A 24,230-nucleotide genomic window follows, 5' to 3' on the forward strand; every position below is an offset into this window, starting at 1 on the left:
TTAGGGAACTGGGAGGATATGAAGATCAAAAAACTTGAAGGTTAAGCAAACATGAAGATAAAGAAAATCCCCAGACTTCAATGCAAATATTGTCATCATTTCAGTGAAGACACCATTTTACCATAGCGGCTTGCAGCTCGATTTTCATGTTATGATTGAATGGATTGCATTCCATCGTACTTCATTCGAACGGCGATTGGGGCACTATGTATCTTTCGAACTCATGCGACTAAACTCAGAATGAAACTGTAAGATGCCTACGTACCTCGGTGAAGAGGACCAAGTCATACCGTAGTTCAGAATAGGTGATTTTTTATTTGTTTTTCTTACGTCCTAACATTTGCTTAGGCCGCCACTTTCGAGGTTTTCTACCTAGCGGGCACTTTTTTTTTGTCAGTTGTACACCGTTTAGACTCATGTGGGCCGGGAGTGTAGGAACATGCGATTTAGGCTCATGTGTCACGGAGTGTTGTAACTTAAAGGATAATACTTCTTCAAAAACATGCCATATATAAGGTTGATTCTCATGTTGTCTGCATCAACTAGCTTGTAAACTCCACTTGAGTAAGCTTCTCGTACGACATATAGCCCATCGCATTTTGAAATGAACTTCCCTACAGGTTTATGAGAAGTAATTATGGGTCTTCGTACGGTAAGGACTTGATCTCGTACTTGAAAATATCTTGGGCGAACTCTTTTATTGAAGGCGCGATACAATGGAGCTTGATAACATTCTTCTATTGAGCTTCCAACGTCTTCTCATTAAGATCCTCAAACTCTGCTAATCAAAGTCGAGCATTTTTTTATCAGTGATCCCTTCTTGAATAGTTAATCATAATGAAGGTACTTGACACTCGAGTGGCAAGACGGCTTCGTCTCCATAAACGAGTGCATAAGGGATCGCTTGTGTTGGCGTGCACTCCTCTGGGTTATGAACAACCCTATATCTTGATGCAAATTTATTGTCTACAAATTCTGGGTTATGAAGACCACTATTTCCGCCCAATAAAATTGAAGTGTGACAAGACCGCGTTTGATTTGCCAAAACATGTCACTTGCACACGTGGCACGGTTTCATTGGCCTTTTAATGTGACTTGGCATACCTTCTCATTTTGACACGTGGCATGATCCCATTGGCTCTTCCATTTGACTTGGTGTGCCACATCATTTGATGCATGGCACCTAACTGGGCCCCTAGGAAGATGGCATCTTTGGCTTAATGAAGTAGGCTCATCACTTTAGTCCAATTAAATGGGCTATCCCAATGGATTAAGACTTATTTATTTAGTCCATATATATGTTGGACTTATATATCTAATCCAATTATATTGTCCCAATTAATTTATTTGAATTAATATATCTTGAATTTAAAATATTATCCAAATTATTTTGTGTATTTAATTCCAATAATATTTATATACCTACAATCACATCAGAGAGCGTCAGTGTGACGACCCCCATTTTCTTGTCCTCAAGGATACGATTCAGCACGGAAATGCCAATGAGGGCACAATTGGGGATGGCGGTGTGCTACGGATGCATGGTAGGCTATGTGTGCCCAATGTAGATGGCTTGCGTGAGTTGATTCTCTAGGAGGCTCACAGTTCGTGGTACTTCATTCACTCGGGTGCCTCCAAGATGTATCATGAATTGAGGCAGCACTATTGGTGGAGATAGATGAAGAAGGACACAGTGGAATATGTAGCTTCGTGCCTAAACTATCAGCATGTACAGTACGAGCATCAGCAGCCAGGTTGATTGCTTCATAGGTCAGAGAATCCAGAGTGGAAATGGGAGCTGATTACTATGGAGTTTGTTTTTGGTCTCCCACAGACTCGGAGTAAGTTCGATACAGTATGGGTAATTGTGGATAGATCGACCAAGACAGCTCATTTCATTCCAGTGGTGACTACTTATTCTTCAAAGCAGGTGGCTCGGCTCTATATTCGCGAGATTGTCAGGCTTTATGGCGTACCGGCATCTATCATCTTTGATCGGGGCACGCAGTTTACATCGCAGCTTTGGAGGGCCGTACACAATTAGTTAGGCACGCAGGTGGAGTTGATTACAACATTACACCCTCAGATAGACGGACAGTCCGAGTACTATTCAAATATTGGAGGATATGTTTCGTGCGTGTGTGATGGAGTTAGGGTGTTCTTGTGATCAGTTCTTGTCGCTTGCAGAGTTTGCCTACAACAATAGCTACTAGTCGAGCATTCCAAACAGAAGATCTATGCGGATCAGAAGGTTCGTTACATTGCATTAATGGTTGGGGAGCGGATCTTGCTCCTGGCTTTACTCACGAAGGGTGTTCTAAGGTTTGGGAAGAAGGGAAAGTTGAGCCCTAGGTATATCGGGCTTTTTGAAATTCTTGAGAGGATTGGAGAGGTGGCTTACAGGCTTGCACTACCACCTAGTCTAGCTGCAGTTCATCCAGTATTACATGTTTCTATGATTGGAAAGTATCACGGTGATTCGTCTCATGTGTTAGACTTCAGCTCAATTTAGCTAGATAAGGATTTGTCTAATGTGGAGGAGCCGGTGGCCACTTTGGACACGCTGATACGCTCAAATTACACTTTTATAAATTGTGTAAGGCGGTCGATGTCAAGTATAATAACCCAACAAGGTTGGGGTCGAATCCTACAGGGAATAGGTGTGAAAAGGTTACTATAATAGTGTGTTGCTCAACTAAAGTCGTAATTCTATCTAGTTAACGGTAACAAGAGTGTGAATTAATAGTGACAAGAGTATGAATTGAGTTTGTTTTGAAGTAACAACTAGTTGGAATATTAAGAGTGTGAATAATTGGATTAAAGAAACCAAGGTTGTGTCCCCTTTAATGAAATTTAATGCTATCGGTGTTAATATGATATATTTCTAATGGTCGGTCCTTTTGATATGCAAATGATGTCTAAGCGACAACCCAATATTTCCCAATAGTTGGATAGTATTTCCTCTTTATAATTTTTCCAGATGTAAAAGAGTTGCAATTAATAACAATCAATATATACCAAATAAAACTCACTTATCCCTAAGCGATTTTATTAAACAAGGTTTAAAGCCTTGAGTCTTTGATATTTACTTCTAACAAATTCTAACCCACTTTCCCAAGCAAAGTAGAATTTAATGGCACTTGTTAATATTTGCAACCACCAACAATAAATGAATCACGAGAAATAAATAAATATCAACCAACCATTATATATATATTTAGTGTTAAACACCCATTAACATAACACCCATTTAGGGTCCACAACCTTAGTATTTAAAGTTAGCTACTCATGCTACAATACAAAATCCAAAGAGTATTTAATGTCATAAAAGCTTACAAAGTAGAGAATCTTCACCCAAAAGCTTCCAAAAGTGAGGAATATTAATATCTTGGAATGTAGTGCAAAGACTCGACAAGATGAGCCCACAAAGACATCATAAAACTATTTATAGTGGGATAAAAATCGGGACAGAAAGCGGACAAAAATGCCCTTTCAGGTCTGATATGCGACTGCATTTGTGTCGCAGAACACGTATGCGGTCCGCATCTTGATCTTCCTCACCGCACGTTGACAGGTCTTCATCGCATTCTAGTTATGCGGATCGCATTTTACGTCGCATTTTCATCATTCAGTGACCTTCATGGTTGGTTTGCGGTTGACTCTGTGGCTCGCATGTTGGTTCTGCGGTCGCATAGTGTACCGCATTCTTGACTTGAAATTTAGCCCAGGACTCTGTTTGTGTCTGCGATTTGGCGTCCACTCTACGGCTCGCATGTCTGATCTGCGATCGCATAGTGAGTCGCAGACCACCTTTCTTGCTATATTTTGCTTTTTTCTTGTCTTTTTCCTTCCATTTCCATGTTCTTGGATCCTCAGTCTTTATGCACTGTAGAAACAACAAAACTACATAAGTAACGGAGATAATTGCATTAAAACAAGCTAAAATCTAAGCAATTAGTATTGAAATGTGCCGAAATTATCCGGCACATCAACACCCCCAACTTAAACTCTTGCTTCTCCTCAAGCAACTAAAACAAACTTGACCCGATTCTAGACTTTATTTACAAAATATGAAACGATAATGACTACGGGTGGTGTTCATTGCTAGTACTTCAAGCATGCATTTACAATTGTTTTACCCTTCCTAAACTGATAATATATACATGGAAAACTAGTCAACTTGTGAACCCTGAGCCTTAGACATTGCGACAAAATGTTACCCTCAAGTGAGCGCAATTGCATTTGACTCAAAAGCCTAACTTTTGTTTAACTCCACAGTTCATGTACCCTCACTAGAAAGAAGGTCCCAAAATGACAATGTTTACAAGGATAACAAAAAGGGACATTTTACAAATACACTCACTCTCAGAAAGAACTTCAAGTGCTACAACATTTCATACCATAAGCTTGCCCTTATTTTAATTCATCGCTTATTCAAGAGTGTTCGGTTGGAGGTCCCATAAGGACTTTTTTTAGCTTCTAATGTAGGTTTAGGGCAGGGTTGGATGACCATTTGGGTACAAGTGACTTCACCCTCCTTGAACACTACTCACATTGTTTCATTCTTACGCACTTTGCTTCTTTTGAAACCCCCATATCTTCACTTTCATCTAGATTCCAATATAGAACAACCTTACATACCTCTTCTAATTGTTATTCAAAGCTCCATACTTTATATACATCTACATGTTTTCTCTTTCTCTTTTTGTTTTTCTTTTTCTTTGTACGCAAATCTTTCTCTCTTTTTTTTTATTTTTTTTATTTTTAGGAGCTTGAATTATCTAAAACAAATACTTTTGAGGCATGTGGTCCTAACTCAACGTACAACCTTACCAACCTTCACTATGACACCACCCCCAACTTAGGCTTTTAGCTTCATTCTCAATGTTCAAGGAGGGACGGATTCAAGAGAGGGGATTATTTTACAAAAAAGGGAAAGGTTTGTAATGAGTTGGCCAAAGAAAAGGCTTAAAGGCTCAAATTGGGTACTAGTGATATTATTTATGTACAGGTCGGCTTGAAAGGCTACAGAGGTTTAGCAATTAAGACAAAGAATGCCTAAGATCATCCCTCCAACCAAACACACAATCATTAGCATTGAAAGACCAACCGGGCAAGTTCTAGATGATAGAAGTACACACAAGAATTATATACACACAGGGAACTCACACTCACATGGCACATCAACTGTTTCACTCGCATAGTTTGATGCTTTCAAGTCAACACTCGGCATTCAACACTTTCATCATAGGCACATGTTCACACAGTTGATCTTTTTTTTTTATAACCATGCGGAAGGGTATATGCTATGTACAGACACACATGCTTGATACTAGGCAAATACACCAAACCAGCCAATATGATTCATCCTACTCTCCTGGTTCTACTATTACACCCTTGGAAAAGAACCGGGGGAAAAAACCCAAGGGGAATTGATTACTAATTGCTATTTATGGACACTACTATGAACACAAAGCACTTATGAACACAAAACAAACACTACTATTAACATATACACATTACCTAAACACAACTTATGTACCAAAGTCATACTAATATATACAGAACACAAAATACTCATAAGTGCAAGAGTTCGCAATTTATATCACAAAAAAATATATACAAATATCTACAATACTACCCTCCACCCCCAACTAAAAAGCATGCATTGTCCCTAATGCATAAAAATAAAGAGATGAGTGTGAGGGGGGCTCCCTGGGGCACACTAAGTGCTATGGGAGTCAGTAGCTGGCTGGGTGCTGGAGGGGTCACCCTCGGATGTGGCAGCTGGGACCGATGGCAGTACGGTCTGAGATGTGGCCTCCTCTGATGGAATAGTCGCCTCAGGCGGGCTCATAGCAGGAATGGGTACCGGAGCTGGAGCAAGCGCTGGAGCTGGAGCTGGTGGTGGAGCCTGAGAGCTGCTGGACGCACCCACTGATGCTGGGGGTCTCTAAAGGAGCTGTAGGTGTAGCCATGTCTACTAGAGACCGCTGGATCGCTGTCTGCATATCTTCCTGTTCCATCTCTGCAACAGCAGCCTCCTCAATGACAGCATTCTCGATAGAGGCATCCGCAATCTGCTTCCCTTTATCTTGAGGACCATCATCGCTGGAATACCCCGAACTTTCCTCATCCTCGCTCCCATCTTCCTCCTCATTTTCTGATTTACCAGAACCTCCGGACTCCTCCCCATAAGGGATATCAATATGTGCTGGAGGAGGGGCAGTCTCAGTCATTATCGCAGAGAAATCAAGACCCAAGTCCGGAGGTACTGTGCCTGTAGCCTGGTCATCGTCAGTGGGAAGGAGGGATGTCAGATCGAACTCCAAGTTTTGCATCTTTTGATGTTCAGTCTTCATAGAAGCGACCTCCTCCTTGAGGCTAGGTAATCCACTAACTTCCCCCTGCTCTATCTTCTCCATCCGCAACTCAAGTTGCTGCAACCGATCCTCATACGTTGATTGTCGCTGCTGAAGGTCTGTCACTGAGGCTTGCAGCGGAGTAAGGGCTTGTTTTATGAGAGTCGCCAAAGTCTTCAAAAGTTGGTCTACCTTGGCATTGGCGTGCTGAGCCAATAGACCAAGCTTTGAGACAGCAGGGATGTAGTAGCGGGCTGGACAGTGGTGGATTTAGGAGCAGGCTCGGAGGTGGAAGATGTTGCCACAGTAACCTGAGGGGTTACAGTAGGCTGCGAACCGGAAGGCTCTTCTGTAGGCTGTTCCTGAACTGGAATGACCGGTGGGATAACAGCATCACTAAGTCTAGTGATATCAATGACCTGTGTTTCCTTCCCGATTTTGTGTTTGCGCTCATCTACAGGAACTTTCTTGGCTTTGCACAGGAGTGTGATTAAAGAAGGGAACGGGGGTGAAGTAGCAGACTATGTTGCCTGAATCCCTATCTCTTAGAATATCATAGCTCCAACATCTATTTTGATACCACTCATGATGCAGGCAATGAGAAGCACCTTCTCAATAGCTATTTCAGTTCCGTTTCGAGTCGGTATCAATCTTGAGGTGAGGAAACTGAGCAAGAAATGACCCTCTCTTGAAAAACTTTCCTTGTAAATCTTCTGCCCAGGGTTGATCCAGGCAGGGGTCCCCTTTGCGATCACTGAGGCAATCCACCCTTGCTCATTTTCTTTGCTCGCCAATTTTTTGTCATACTCTGCTGTGCCTGGACTCCAGTCTGGGACATATACCTTGTTTATGGCACCTATGTGGCAGAAAACCATTTGCCCTCGAACAAGCACTTCATCAGTGAACACTCTGTTGCGTTTGTGGTGCTTGGTCCTCGAGGCCCCATATGAAGCATAAAACTCGCGAACAAGAGACTCGTTGTATTCAGCAGGTGGCTCAGTGAAAGACTCCCATTTTCTCTTCTTGATGTTCTCTAAGATGTGGGGATATTGTTCTTTCAACCCATTCAAACTTAGTTGCTTCTCGGGCAGGAGTTTCCGCTTGATGAGCCCTTCTTTATACCTCTCCCTGGACCCCTCTACTCCCCAACGGAGGTGGAAGTCATTTCCGTGCTTCCTCCTTGCTTCAGCCAATAGGTCAACCTCGGGTAAGAGCACTTCCTCATCAGACTGGGAGGGGCGTGGCTCTACAGGCTCCGTCCTTAGTCGCTTTGATTTTGGCTTGGGAAGACTGGAGGATGACCTTGTTAGGGCATGCTTTTGTTTGGGAGCCATATCAGTGAGGTTTGATGGTTGGACACTGAGTGTGAAAATTTTGAGTCCTGTGTTCGAGTCTTGATGACTGTTCGTGTTCTCCCCCTCTTTTCTTTGTTTGTTTTTTTTTGTTTTGTTTCTTTTTTGTTTTGTAAAATTATTTTTTTGTTTTGTTTTGTTTTATGTGAGTGAGAGACGAGAGAGAATGCAGCTTACCTTGTCCATTCTGCGGAGAAAGGGGTCACCGCATAACACACAATGCGACCGCGTATGTGTTATGCGGTGAAGTTAATGACCAAACTGAGAGGAGGCAAATACGGTGCAAATTGCGGTCGCATAGGTGAAATGCAGACCGCATAATGCACCACCACACCGCATTTCCGACCTTCATTTTAACCAAATGTTTTGTTCAGGTTTGCGGTCAAAATGTGGTCCGCATTGTGAAAATGCGACCGCATCTGTGCAGCATACTTCACCTGTTGGTTTTTCTTCCCTTTTTATGCATCCTTACCATGTATTGGTATATTTTGAACCCCCTGCACTCTAACACACACTTTAAATTTCTCAACCAAATCTATCTAAAAAAAATGAAATTTAAAGAACAAAAGCGTGTTACCACACATGGGTTGCCACCCATGAAGCACTTGATTTAACGTCGTGGCACGAAGAAGTTCATGTTCTTTTGATTTCACTCAATGGTCGGGCATGGACCATCTTTGAGAGCCAGCGGCTCCACCAAATTTTTTTTCTCCATCAGTGCCCAAGTAATGCTTGATCTGTTGGCCATTTACCTTGAATGTCCGGGACCCATCCGTTGATTCTAATTCCACCGCTCCATAAGGAGATACATTTACCACCTTGAATGGGCCAGACCATTTTGATTTAAGCTTGCCCGGAAACAATTTGAGCCTCGAATTAAAGAGCAAGACCAAATCACCCGCCTTGAACTCTCTTTTCAAGATCTTCTTGTCATGGACAAACTTCATCCATTCTTTGCAAACAGCTGCACTTTCATAAGCATGGAACCGGAATTCCTCCATTTCATTGAGTTGTGTTAACCTTAATTTTGCAGCTTCAGCCCAGTCTAAGTTCAGCCTTTTCAATGCCTACATCGCTTTGTGTTCCAACTCCATGGGTAGATGACATGCTTTACCAAAGACTAACCGATAAGGAGAAGTGCCAATGGGAGTCTTGTATGCCGTGCGGTATGCCCACAATGCATCATCTAGCTTCCTTGACCAGTCGGTCCTATTAGCGTTAACAGTTTTTGCTAGAATGCTCTTGATCTCTCGGTTGGAAACCTCAACTTGACCAGTTGACTGTGGATGATAAGGGTATCGGACCTAACGTTGTGCTTCGACTCCTATACTTCTACNGATGGGTGAAATAATTGAGTTTATAATCCCTTAAATGTTCCCTCTTGGCCGACTTTAGGAGGTTTAATTGAGACCTCTCCTTTTGGCAAGTAGGTGATGCACCTACTTGTCACCTACCAGTCTGCGCTGTCTCGCAAAAATACGAATATCTCTCTACTTCAATATCGTATCAACAAACGGTTTATTGCATTAGAAACTAGACTCCTAGATCTTTAATTTGACAGGTAGATCATCCCCTAATTCCAAGTATATTGGGAGAAAAACTCAGTTACATTTGACCTAATTTTTAGCACATTTATGAATGGAACTTGTGATGACCTTTTTTCAACTTTTGTTCCACAACTCGCTTGACTTCAAAACATAACACCAACTATCGTACGACTAAATAACTCATAATATAATCTCCTTATAATGTTAATAACCCTAGTATCACCCCAAAAGTACATGGTAAAATATTCCAACTTGTCGACTTTCGACGAAACTTATTTTCTTCAATTCGTTTAGCTTCTAAGCCTTCAAACCCTCTTGCTACTTGGTACTAATGATCTTAAATATTTGTAACCTCCACGTTAACATGATGAACTAACTTTGTAAACTTTTAAAAGATGATTCCCTTTCTGAGCTTACATTAATTGACTTATGATGTACTCTTACGTACGAAAACACGGGGTGTAACAATAAGGTCACTCACCAAATAGTTAGCAATGTCGGCATACCATGGAGCAAAAGTGCTAGATAGTGCCAAGATATGTTCATCCGGGAATGCATCATTGATTTCAAGATCCCCCCTTTGTCTTCCTGCTTCCTCAAGCCTTTATAAGTGATCCGCTACTTGGTTTTGAGTTCCCTTGCGATCCTTGACCTCGAAGTCAAGCTCTTGCAACAATAAAACCCATCGAATCAACCGCGGCTTTGCATCCTTCTTTGCCATAAGATAGCGAAGAGCAGCATGATCCGTGTACACTATCACTTTGGATCCCAACAAATAAGCCTGGAACTTCTCAAAGGCATAAACAATGGCAAGAAGCTCTTGCTCAGTCACTGTGTAATTCATTTGTGCCCCATTGAGTGTCTTGCTTGCATAATAGACCGGGTGGAGAACCTTGTTGTGACGTTGGCCAAGCATTGCTCCAATAGCTACACCACTAGCGTCACACATGAGCTCGAAAGGAAGAGACCAATCGGGTGTGACAATAATAGGTGTTGTGGTGAGCCTTAGCTTTAATTCATCAAAAGCCTTGAGGCATTTTTCATCAAACACAAATTTGGCGTCCTTCTCAAGGAGTTTGCACATAGGATTTGCAATCTTGGAGAAATCCTTGATGAACCGCCTATAAAATCCGGCATGCCCCAAGAAACTTCGGACACCTTTTACCGAAGTAGGTGGAGGAAGCTTGGAAATAATCTCGACCTTAGCCCGGTCAACCTCAATGCCATGCTTTGAAATTTTATGCCCCAACACGATGCCTTCATCCACCATGAAATGGCATTTCTCCTAATTTAGCACAAGGTTGGTTTCCTCACATCTCTTAAGCACTTGTCTAAGATTGTTAAGACAATGCTCAAAAGAGTCACCTACTACCGAGAAGTCATCCATGAAGACCTCTAGAAAATCCTCCACCATGTCGGAGAAAATGGACATCATGCATCTTTGAAAAGTAGCCGGAGCATTGCACAAACCAAATGGCATCCGACTAAAGGCAAAAGTTCCATAGGGACAAGTGAATGTTGTTTTCTCTTGATCCTCCAATGCGATGTTGATTTGGTTGTAGCCGGAATATCCGTCAAGGAAGCAATAGAATGACCTTCCCGCTAGCCGATCAAGCATTTGATCAATAGAAGGCATAGGGAAATGGTCTTTGCATGTTGCACTATTGAGCTTCCGGTAATCCATAAACACCCTCCAGCCGGTCACCGTTCTTGTTGGGATGAGCTCATTTTTATAATTTTCAATTACGGTCATGCCTCCCTTTTTCGGTACACATTGCACCGAACTCACCCAAGAACTATCGGCAATAGGGTAGACCACCCCGGCATTCAACCACATGATGATTTCTTTCTTTACCACCTCTTGCATTGACGGATTCAATCGTCGTTGATGCTCCACACTTGGCTTCGTGTCACTCTCCAATTGGATCTTGTGTTCACAAATTCCCGCGGGAATCCCTCGGATGTCCGCAATTGTCCATCCAATGGCTTGCCTATGCTCCTTCAAGACTTCCAACAATTGCTTTACCTGCACAACATTCAACAAAGACGAAACAATTACGGGTAAAGTATCATTAGAGCCAAGAAATTTATACCTTAGATGCGGGGGAAGTGGTTTGAGCTCTAGTTGAGGTGGCTCAATGATTGATGGCTTTGCGGGGGGTGTGGCTCGATTCTCCAAATCAAGAGAAAGCTTTGTCGGAGTATAGGTGTAGGATCCAAGACCCTCCAATGCATTTACCAACTCCATGTACCCATCCATGTCTTCACCATCAAAATTTACCAAGATAGCCGCCAATGCCTCACCAAGGCATTGTTCTTCCATTTTCAATTCGACGGCATCTTCCACCTCATCAACAACATCTATCACTGAAATGCTCTCATACTCATGGGGCAAATTCATACCCTTGCTTGCTTGAAATGTGACTTCTTCATCATTTACCCGGAATTTAATTTCGTTCGGCTCTGAATCCATGAGTGCTCGCTAGGAATGGTCTTCCCAAAATGATAGGGATTTCTTTATCAACCGCACAATCAAGAATTACAAAGTCGGCGGGCAAATGAAATTCTCCAACTTTCATAATCACATCATCAACAATTCCTACCGGTCGCTTAATGGAACGATCGGCCATTTGTAATCTCATGCTTGTTGGCCTTGGCATGCCTAATCCCGCTTGCTTATAAATTGCAAGTGGCATCAAGTTGATGATAGCCCCATTGTCACAAAGGGCTCTTGCAAATTCACGCGCCCCGATAGTGCATGGAATAGTAAAGGCTCCCGGGTCTTTGGACAAGGGTTGTGGCAATAATAGAGCTAACCCGGTGAGTCATGTTTACCACCTCATTCTTTGTGGTCCTCTTCTTGGTGATCAAATCCTTCAAATATTTAGCAAACCCCAGCATCTCTTGAAAAGCTTCCACAAAAGGAATATTCACCGTTAATTGCTTGAGGATGTCGTAGAATTTTTCAAGTTTGCTATCATCAATATTTCTTGCGAGCCTTTGAGGAAATGGGGGAGGAGGTCTAGGAATAGGTGGAAGAGCTTTTGGTGTCTCTTTCACTTTTTCCTTCACCTCTTCCCGGTTCTCTTTTTGCACTTTCAACTCCCCCGGAATCTTTTCAACCTCGACAACACCTGGCTCTTCAACCTCAACCCTTTGTTCGGACTCTTCTTCTTCAACCGTTTGTTCACCCTCTCCGTATAGCACTTTCCCACTACTAGTAGTGATCGCCATGATGTGAGAAGTTGGGCCACTCCCACTACCTCTTGGATTTGCAACCGTGTCACTAGGGAGTGTTCCCTTTTGTTTTGGATTTTGCTCTTTGGAGAGGTCTCTCATTTGCATATCCAATTTTTGGATATAGGCGGTATGAGATCCAACAACCTCGGTCATGTTCCTCATGGAATCATCGGATTTTTCTTGATTTTGCAACACTCGCTCAAGCATAGCTTCCAACTTCGATTCACTAGAGGACCCTTGGTTCGAATATTGACCCTTTGGAGGAACATAGGGGTTTGAACTCCGGTTAGAAAAGTTGTTGTTGTTGTTCCAATTCCCTTGGTTTGATCCACCTTGGTCATGTCTCCATTGTTGGTTGCCTTGCCCTTGCGGGTTTGGCCTCCATTGACTTTGTTGCCCTTGACCCTGATAATGTTGTCTTTGATACCCTCCTTGAGGGTTGTTGATGTAATTAGCTTCTTCAAACTCTTCATTGGAGATGGGTTGCACATCCTCGATTACATTCACCTTTTTGGTTTGATTTTCCGTGAACATTTTTGTCAACACATTTACATTTGTGGCCAACCCGGTAATTATTTGGTCCCTCTCTTGATTCTCCTTGATCAAGTTGGTCAAGGAAGGAGAACCATATGCAACTCCGCCCGAAGTATCCTCAGAATGCCAAGCTTGATCGTGTTTTGCCATCTTGTCAAGTATTTGCATAACTCTTGCAAAAGACTTGTCCATAAACGATCCGTCCGCCGCATTCATCGCTATAGCTTGGTTCATAGGATCCATACCCATATAAAATTTCTCTAGCAAGATGGAATATGGATAGCCATGATTTGGAGACCTCACCAAATATAATTTGAATCAATCCCATGCCTCATGTAGGAGTTCCCTTGGTTGTTGCATGAAAAAGAAAATCTTATCTCGAAGCTCAGATTTCTTGCTCTATGGGAACCATTTTGCTAGAAATGCCCGGACAAGTTCAGGCCAAGACCGAATAGAATTTGGTGGCAAGTTTTGAAGCCACCTCCTTGCGTCTCCAGCTAGTGAGTACTTGAAGACCCTCAACCTTAGGGCATCATCTGAGACATTGTTTTGCTTATGCATAGCACACACTCCCAAGAAGTTCCTAAGATGTTGTGTTGGATCATCATCAGTAGAATTCCTAAAAAAACCCTCCGCTTTAAGCATTAGGATTAGACCATGTTCCACTTTGAAAGTTGAGGCACCAACCGCCGGAGGTACAGTAGCATTTGTATCATCAATGTACTCATCTATGTCCGCAAAAGGATTTTCTTCCACTTCTTCCTCATAGTCAGACATGTTTTCCTATCAACACCAAGCAAAGCAAGCGAAGAGTGATGGAATAGAATAAGACGTAAAGTAAATCACACGCTAAATAGTAATTTCAAAACCGTATTCCCCAGCAACGGTGCCAAAATTTGATACGCTCAAATTACACTTTTATAAATTGTATAAGGCGGTCGATGTCAAATATAATAACCCAACAAGGTTGGGGTCGAATCCCACAGGGAATAGGTGTGAAAAGGTTACTATAATAGTGTGTTGCTCGACTAAAGTCGTAATTCTATCCAGTTAACGGTAACAAGAGTGTGAATTAATAGTGACAAGAGTATGAATTGAGTTTTTTTTGAAGTACCAACTAGTTGGAATATTAAGAGTGTGAATAATTGGATTAAAGAAACCAAGGTTGTGTCCCCTTTAATGAAATGTAATGCTATCGGTGTTAATATGATATATTTCTAATGGTCGGTCCTTTTGATATGCAAATGATGTCTAAGCGACTACCCAGTATTTCCCAATAGTTGGATAGTATTTCCTCTTTATAATTTTCCCAAATGTAAAAGAGTTGCAATTAATAAAAATCAATATATACCAAATAAAACCCACTTATGCCTAAGCGATTTTATTAAACCAGGTTTAAAGCCTTGAGTCTTTGATATTTACTTCTACCAAATTCTAACCCACTTTCCCAAGCAAAGTATAATTTAATCGCACTTGTTAATGTTTGCAACCACCAACAATAAATGAAGCACGAGAAATAAATAAATATCAACCAACCATTATATATATATTCAATGTTAAACACCCATTAACATAACACCCATTTAGGGTCCACAACCTTAGTATTTAAAGTTAGCTACTCATACTACAATACAAAATCCAAAGAGTATTTAATGTCATAAAAGCTTACAAAGTAGAGAATCTTCACCCAAAAGCTTCCAAAAGTGAGGAATATTGATGTCTTGGAATGTAGTGCAAAGACTCGACAAGATGAGCCCACAAAGACATCATAAAACTATTTATAGTGGGCTAAAAATTGGGACAGAAAGCGGACAAAAATGCCCTTTCAGGTCTGATATGCGACCGCATTCGTGTCGCAGAACACGTATGCGGTCCGCATCTTGATATTCCTCACCGCAGAATGGAACCCTAGCTGACAGCTCTTCATCGCATTCTAGTTGTGAGGATCGCATTGAAGAAATGCGATCTCATTTTACGTCGCATTTTCATCATTCAGTGACCTTCATGGTTGGTTTGCGGTTGACTCTGCGGCTCGCATGTTGGTTCTGCGTTCGCATAGTGGACCGCATTCTTGACTTGAAATTTAGCCCAGGACTCTGTTTGTGTCTGCGATTTGGTGTCCACTCTGCGGCTCGCATGTCTGATCTGCGATCGCATAGTGAGTCGCAGACCAGTTTTCTTGCTATATTTTGCTTTTTTCTTGTCTTTTTCCTTCCATTTCCATGTTCTTGGATCCTCGGTCTTTATGCAATGTAGAAACAACAAAACTACATAAGTAACGGAGATAATTGCATTAAAACAAGCTAAAATCTAAGCAATTAGTATTGAAATGTGCCGAAATTCTCCGGCACATCACACGCATGTTCGAAAGTTGAGGTCGAAGAACATTACTTCAGTGAAGGTTCAGTGGAGAGGTCAACCACTCGAGGAGGTGACTTAGGAGACTAGACATGTTATGCGCACTTGCAATCCTCATCTTTTTACCACTTCAAGTATGTCTCTGTACTCGTTTGCGGACGAACATTTATTTTATGATGGGGGATGTAATTACTGGGCCGGTCATTTTGAGTGTGTTAGCTTTAATCCCCCATTAATTGTTTCTCTATGTTATATTGTGGTTACCTGACTTGCTGGGATGCTTGAGTTTAGTTTCGAGAAAATTTCGGGGTGAAATGGGACACATGCTCCCTAAATTGGTTTAAGTTGTTAGATTTGACTGTAGTTTTACTTAGGTGAAGATGACTCCGGAATGGAGTTTTAATGATTCCAATAGCTCTGTATGATGATTTAGGTCTTATGAGCGTGTCCGGATAATGATTTGGAGGTCCGTAGGTCGTTTCGGCGCAAATTTGGAAAAGTTGGAAAATTGAAGATTTTAGAAAGTTTTATGTGGAGTTGACTTTATTGATATTTTGTTCGGATCCCTATTCCATAATTTGTAATAGGTTCTTAACATCATTTATGACTTGTGTGAAAAATTGTGAGTCAATTGGAGTTGTTCTGGTATGAATTGGATTAGTTTTGGAATTCAGAAGTTCATGAGTTTCTTAGGCTTGAATCGATGTGTGATTCATGATTTTAGTGTTATTTGATATGATTTGATGCTTTGAGCGTGTTCGTATGATGTCTTAGGACTTGTTGGTATGTTTGGTTGAGGTCCCGGGGGCCTCGGGTGTAATTCGGACCATGTTCGGCGCATTTCAAATCATTGAGGAATAGCTGAAGTCTGGTTTTCCTAAGTTCTGGTTTCCTTCCTCGTGTTTGCTAAGGGTTTCTGGTGAGGCAGGAGAGATTGTTCTTCACATTCGCAGGGGTGGACACGCGATCGCGAAGGTAAGAGAACTTGTTTACCGCGTTCGCATAAGAGGGTTCGCATTCGCGCAGGTCTGGCTCTGGGTGCATCGCATTCCCATGGGATATCTCGCGTTAGCGAAAAGGATTTTTGGTAGCTATGCATTTTGTGCATCGCGAACGAGAGGCACATTTTGCATTCGTGAAGAGTAAATAATTGGGCAGCAGATTTAAGTATTAAAATCGAGGGTTTATTTCATATTTCACATTTTGGACTTAGAGAGCTCAGTGTAAGGCGGAATTTCGAGGGATTTTCAGAGATATCATTGGGGTAAGGATTCCTAACTCGATTTTTGATAAAGTACTCGAATGTATCGTTGTTTTGTCGTGTAATTAGCGATTGGAGTTGGAAAATTTGGCGAAAAGTGATAGAACTTCTTAGATAATATTTTTGAGTTTAGTAAGGCGAAATGAGGTCGGATTTGAATAATTCTTCTATGGTTGGAGTCGATATCGAATGGGTGTTCGGGTTTTGTAATTTTGGTCGGGTTCTAAGACGCAGGCCCGGGTTGACCTTTTGGATCGATCTCTCAATTCTTTGCAACAAATCGTAATTTAACTGTTAAAATTAGTTTCTTATAGTTATATTTATAGTATGAAATTATTTTGGCTAGATTTTTGCCGTTCGGAGTTGGAAAATTGAAGGAAATGCCTTCTAGTTGATTGATTTAGTGTGGTTAGAAGTGACTTTCCTAACCTTGTGTGGGGGAATTACCCCATACGATTTGGTATTATTGTGATAATTGAGATATGTGAAAGTCATGTATGGAAGGTAATGATTGTGTACACAGGCTAAGTGTTGAAATTTCCCGTTTTTAGCTATGTATATTCCTTTCATGCTTTAGTTGAGTTACCATAACATGTTATAGTCATCATTTTTAGTCTAATTTCACATGTCTACTGGTCTTATCTCTTATTTGCTAATTGTCCTACATGTTTAGTTGAAGTACTTGTGTCCTTTATTCTGTATTCATTATTTAACTGTTGAATTCTTTACTTGAATTGCGATTCTTGGAATATCTTGTTGTTGAATTTGGTATTGAGTTTAAAAGGTAGTGGTTCCTATGAAGGGAAAGTGTTACGTTGGAAACATCATTTTATTGAGTTACTCTCCAGTTGTTATTATTGAGACTTTGTGTACATTGTGGTGGAGCCGTGGGCTGCTTATTGTTTTTGTTTGGTTTTTCTAGACTATTGTGATATTGGAAACTTGAGGTGCGAATTGTGATACCCCCTGTTAATTATACGTGTGCGGTGGTATATTGAGTTGAAAAGCTGGTGATTCCTATGAAGGCAAAGTGTTAAGCTGGAAACATCATTTTATTGAGTTACTCTCCAGTTGTTATTGTTGAGACTTTGTGTACATTGTGGTGGAGTCATGGGCTGCTTATTGTTTTTGTTTGGTTTTTCTAGACTATTGTGATATTGGGCACTTGAGGTGCGAATTGTGATACATCGTGTTAATTATACGCGTGCGGTGGTATAAGGTCTGGGTGTTGAAACACATGTGGTGAGATAAGGCGGGCCTGATACGTGTGGCTAGTAGGGGAACTACTAGAAGCCATGTAGTGTAATAAGGTGGGCTAAAATGCGAGATGCGATTTCGGGAAAAATGATATCAAAACTAAATGCAAAGGCTCCTACGGTGATACAATGAAAGAATGTGAGTTACTTTTATGATTTGGGACTACGAGGTGGTACCTCGGTAGTGGCCCTTGTTGATCTTTCTATATTTGTTGTACTTGTCTTGGTTGTTGTTTCCATAAAATATTAATCCGTATTTCCTTCCGTGTTGTATTATCTGCCCTGATTATGTGTTGTTAACTTTTGGTAAATTCCTTAATTGTTTCATTTTCCCTTGTTATTATCATTATATTATTTTATCTTTCATCTTGTTTCTTATTATTTCTAGTAGGGCCTTGACCTTACCTCATCACTACTCTACCGAGGATAGGCTTGGCACTTACTGGGTACCATTCTGGTGTACTCATATTATGCTTCTGCACATCTTTTTGTGCAGATCCAGGAACATCTTATCAGTCCCGGCACTAGTGAGATGAGTTTGCATTTGGAGATTTCAAGGTACACCTGAACGCGTCCACAAGCCTCGGACTTCCCTTCTATCCCTTTTTATATTTTCCTTCTTTACTAGACATCGTTGTATAGGAATGGTTTGGTATTATCATAGAGTTTGTGATTTGTATTATGCCGGGATTGGGGTTATTGTATATACTTTGAGCTATAGAGATTTTTCTTTTATTATATGTTGTCGAGTTTTTATGATGTTAGATTATTGTGTTCATTCATTTTCGCATGGTTGTTAGGCTTACCTAGTCTTAGAGGATAGGTGCGATCCGACCAGTCGTTTTGAGCATTTGCATTCAGTTTAGAGGTTTGAGGTTATGAGTACCCTTAAATGATGTAGTATGACTTGTGTGTATGGCCGGTTTTGGTTTTCTAGTGGTTAGGGATGGATTTGGAAGAATGATTCTTAAATAGGAAGATTTAAGTTGGAAGAGTTGACCAAGTTTGACTTTTGCATTTTTAATCTAAGAACGGAGTTTTTATGGTTCCGTTGGGTCCGGATGGTGATTTTGGACATTGGCGTATGCCCGGATTTGCAATTAGAGGCTTCTAGAAGGTTTTCGCCATAATTGGTGAAATTTGGCAATTTGAAGGTTCATATGTTTGACCGAGAGTTGACTTTGATGATCGGGTTTGGGTTGCTGTTCCGGGAATTAGAATAGGTTTGTTATGTCATTTGAAACTTGTGTGCAAAATTTGAGGTTATTCCGAGTTGATTTGATATGGCTCGGCACGAGTTATGGAATTTGAAAGTTCAAAAGTTCATTAAGTTTGATTTGAGGTGAGATTCGTGATTTTGATGTTATTATGTGTGATTTGAACTAGGTCTGGGTTATGTTTTGGGACTTGTTGGAACGGGGTCCTGAGGGTCTCGAGTGAGTTTTGGCATGGTTTTGAATAATTTCGGATGGGTTTTGTGTTGCTGGTTCGCTGGAGGAGTTTTGTTCTACGCGTTTGTGGTCGAGGGACCGCGTTCGTGAAGACTATTGATGGGTTGGGTACTTTACGCTTCGCGTTCGCGACTGGTAGTCCGCATTCGCGTAGTGTTGACTGAGTTGTGCATCGCATTCACGAGGTATGGGACACGAACACAAAGGGTAATTTTGTGGCAATTACATTAGTGCTTCTCGATCACGAAGCTCTTCCTACGATTGCGATGGGTACCCTTGAAGCATTTTTATAAAGTACTCTATTTTGAAGGTTTTGGTCCTTTTATTATATTTTTAGTTATAAAGCTCGGATTTGGGCGATTTTGAAAGTGATTTTCACAATTTGAATTGGGGTAAGTATTTTTTTTAACTTGGATTTGATTATATTATGTAATTCCATCATGATTTTGGAAATTGATTGGTGAAGTTAAAGAGAAATTGGGGTTTTGTCAAAAAAATTCTAAGGTGAATAATTGGGTTTTGAACATTGATTTCGAGTCAGATTTGAGGGTAATTGGTATGGTTGGACTCGTACTGGAATGGATTGTTAGAATTTATGAGTTTTGTCGAGTTCTAAGGTGCGGGCCCTGGTTGACGTTTTGGTTCACTTTGAGTATTTGATTACAGATTAGACCTTTATTGCTTGGGTTTGTTTCCTATGGTATTATTTGATTTCTTTTTAGTTGCTTTTGGTTAGTTCCGGAGGTCGATTCATGCGGGATGGCATTTCTAGAGTGGCTTGCTCGATATTTTTTTTGGCTTGTTCGAGGTATGAAATGTGAGACTTGTTGGGGATGACTCACGTGCTAGGTGATAATCGTGTGTGCGTGCACGAAGGTATTCATGATCCGGGTAGTTCTTAGGCTATTATATGCCTTGTTTTGCTATCATGCATCTTTGATATCATGTTTGTGACATGATAGGGCCATTTTCGCCATGTTGAGCTATTTGTCTTAGCCGTTGTCATATTGTATAGCCATCATAGTAACATCTGCATTTCATATCTCTATCTATGTGCACTTTTAATATTATTTCTCACATATTATTGGTGTCCTTGTACGTGACACGACTTTGAGTTGTATTTAAGGCATATTGTGATATTCTGTAATGACCCAGACGGTCATTTTTAGCATTTGCATTCCGTTCAACTATTTGAAGTTTTGAGCAACATCGTATGATGTATTATGACTTGTGTGAATCGTTGGTTTTGGTTTTCAGGTTATTCAGAATCGATTTGGAAGAATGATTCTCAACCAAGAAGCTTTAAGTTTGAAGAGTTGACCTAGTCTGCATTTGGAGTATTTGACCCCGGATCAATGTTTTGATGGTTCTGTTAGGTTTGGATGGTTATTTTGGAATAGGGCGTATGCCCGGACATGCATTTGGATATTTCTAGAAGGTTTCGGCACTAATCGGTGAAAGTTGGAAATTTGAAGGTTTAGAATGTTCATAAGTTTGACCGAGAGTGGACTTTGAGGATATCAGGTTTGGATTGAGGTTTTAGTAATTGGAATAGATTCGTTATGCCATTTGGTACCTGTGTGCAAAATTTGAGTTCATTCCGGGTTGATTTGTAAAGGTTCGGCATGTGTTTTAGAAGTTGAAAGATTAAAAGCTCATTAAGTTCGATTTCTTGTGGGATTCGTGGTTTTGATGTTTTTATGTGTCATTTAAGGCCTTGAGTAGGTTCGTGTTATGTTATGGGACTTGTTGGAATGTTCGGACTGGGTCCAGAAGGGCTCGGGCGTGATTCAGATTAATTTCGGACCATATTACTTCATGTTTCACTACCAATTGCTGCTGGTTTTTGTAGCCTTGATTGTCCTCCGCGATCGCGAACATGGGGATGCAATCGCATAGAGGAAATCTGGAGCTGGGCACTTTCTTCATCCCGGTCGCGATTGGATGACCATGTTCGCGTAGGGTTGTGTGGGTTACTGTCCGCGTTCGCGCAGGAGGAATTGCAATCGCGTAGTATTGAGACTGGGCAGCTGAGAGCTTGAGAATTCTTCAACGCGATTGCATTATTTTAGTCCCGTTCGTGGAGCTTTGACATTAGTGTTCATCGCGTTCGCATGGCTTTTATCGCGAATGCGTATTGTAATTTTGTGGCCGTGGATTTTGTTCTTTGCGATCATGAAGGTTTTTCCGCGATCGCATAGAGTATGTCTGGGGTAGTGCATTTTTCTTCTTTGTTTGCCCTGTTATTTCGACGGTCGCGATTCGTTGATTCGCCCGGTGATTATAAGTACTCTAATTTCGGGGGTTTCGGGGGTTTCTGCATATTTGGAGCTATGAAGCTCGGATTAAGATGATTTTTGAAGCGATTTCCACCATATGGATTTGGGTAAGTATTCTCTACTCGGTTTTGGTTATATTTCGTAAATCTATCTTTGTTTTTGGTAATTGCATTGTAAATTTTAAAGAGAAAATTAGGGGGATTTGTCCAAAGTTTCATAGAGTGAATTTTTGAGTTTTAAACATCAATTCAGAGTCAGATTTGAGTGAAACTAGTATGGTTGGATTCGTAATTGAATGTTCGTCAGATTTTGAGTTTTGTCGGGTTCTGAGGTGTAGGCCCAGTTTTTTTTTGTTGACTTTGGGCTTTTGAGTAAATATTGGACCTTTATCAATTGGATTTGTTTCCTTTAGCATTATTTGATATTCTTGAGTTGCTTTTGGCTAGTTTCGAGCCGTTCGGAGGTTGATGCGTGCGGGATAGCATTTCTGGATTATTGTGTGGTTTGCTCGGTATTGCATTATTTGATGTTCTTGAGTTGCTCGGTATTGGATTTGACTTGGTTACATACTCAGTCATACTCATTCATTTGCATATAAAATCTCTGTCACTATTGCCATTTATGGGTACATCATATCATCAATTTCGGGCTGATTTTCATGATATTGTGAGTCCGAGAGACTGGAGAAATTGATTATTGTGTGAGGCCGAGGGCATATTTGTGAGTGATATTTATAGGGTAGGGTTTCACGCCGCAGTGGGCTATATTGATTCACACCATGATTTTCTTATTTTAGCGATTGGGCTGGATTTGTCCCTCCAAAGTCTGCACACCCACAATTAGCGCGATTTCAATTGATTCACGATGGGATCGGGCCGCGCGCTACAGCAGGATTTATTAGCGTTTGGGATGGATCTGCCCAGTACAGTGTTGATTGACTGAGTGTGTTGAGTGATTGAGGGTGATGAGTGGGAGTATGAGACATTTCACATGCATACTTGACATACAGACATAGAGATGCATGTTCTCATGCTACCCAATTTGGTGACATTCAGGATTTCACGTGCACATTGACATGTAGGCATAGAGAAGTACTTTTCTTATGCTATCTGATAATGACACATCTTATTTATTATTTAAAGATTTTTTAAAAAATCACAGTTTTTCTGACTTACTCATACTTTGGTGTTTTCGGTGAAAGATTTGGGTTTTACTGTTATACATGAGAAGCATGACTATTTTTTCGTAAATGTGAACGAGCTGAGCAGCATATTTTGACTTATTGTTTGTATTGTTTTTTCTTATATTGTTATGAATTGTTCTTGGCTATTAGTTTTTAACTCTGACTTTTGTCCAGATCGTCAGTGCTTTTAACCAAAGGTTAGGTTTGTTATTTATTGAGTACATGGGGTCGGTTGTACTCATATTATACTTCTGCACCTTGCGCACAGATGTTGGATGCTGATGTTGATGTATATGGCAGGAGCTGCATTTGAAGATGTACCTACATTCTGGTCATAGCAGCCTCTTATTCTTGGTAACTTTAGAATTTTTAATCTGTTCAAGTACATTTCAAACAGATGATGTATTTATTTCATACCAGGTTTGTAAACTCCAAATCTTAGAAGCTCGTGATTTGTACTACCAGTCCTTTGGATTTCTGGTATAAAAGTTCAGTTATTGTCATCATGTATTTTCTCAGTTAAATCTCTTTTGTATTGGATTGTAGCTATTTGACTTGCCTAGCGGGTTGGGTTAGGTGCCATCACAACTAGTCAGATTTTGCTTCATGACAATTTGGTATTAAAGCTTTAGGTTCATAGGTTTTACAAGTCATGAGAAAGTTTCTAATAGAGTCTTGCGGATCGGTAGGATGACTTCCATACCTATCTTTGAGAGGCTACAGGGCATTTAGGATAAAATTCCCATTTTTCGTTCCCTATCGTGCGATATTGATTCAGCTTGAAACTTAACTCTTTGAATTTCTTCCACTCACTCGTATGCGTATGTGAGCACTCGGTATCAGCTCTGCATCGACGGCTTGTGATTCCACAGATGAGTGTGAGATATAATTTCTGTGTGCTGATGGTGGGCCAGTCTGGAGGACATAAGGCCGGGTTTTGACTGTAGCTTGAGCACGGGGACTTCGGTTGTGTGAGCACGTGCTTTTGGACTTATATTTTTGGTAGTAACCCTATGATTTGAATTTGTGGCTCGATGAGTAGTTGGATGGCTATATGATGAAGTATGATGTGACTTAGGATGTGTTAAGATGGTTTGAATTTGACGAGAAGAGTCTGCCTTAATGTGCTGTATAGTCTCGAGTTATCATCGTAATGTGAATCTTTCATGTTGTTTATTTGTGAAATGAAGTAGATTTTCATGTCTTGTTGGTGAGTTCAGACTCAGGAAGATTAAGGTACTGCGTATTAGTCGTGGATGTGAAAGGGTATAAAGAGATGTCAGTTTGAGACTAAACAGGTGGGTTATCACCCGCGGGGTAATCTACGAATGTGTGATCCTTATGATGCTGTGTGGAGGCTTTCTTTTCTACCAGTGCGTTGTATTTGTGCTACTTTCAGTTTGGATC

The 24,230-nt window shown here is 40.9% G+C and overlaps 1 protein-coding gene across 1 annotated transcript; it reads right to left on the bottom strand.

The window, feature by feature from the left end:
* Positions 1-12,000: 12,000 nt before the first annotated feature.
* On the bottom strand, positions 12,001-13,251 carry LOC109244209. Its single transcript, XM_019411267.1, has one exon. The coding sequence runs from the start codon at positions 13,249-13,251 to the stop codon at positions 12,001-12,003; it is 1,251 nt and encodes a 416-aa protein (XP_019266812.1).
* Positions 13,252-24,230: the final 10,979 nt, after the last annotated feature.

The sequence above is a fragment of the Nicotiana attenuata genome, unplaced genomic scaffold (assembly GCF_001879085.1).
Source record: "Nicotiana attenuata strain UT unplaced genomic scaffold, NIATTr2, whole genome shotgun sequence".
Classification (NCBI taxonomy): domain Eukaryota; kingdom Viridiplantae; phylum Streptophyta; class Magnoliopsida; order Solanales; family Solanaceae; genus Nicotiana; species Nicotiana attenuata.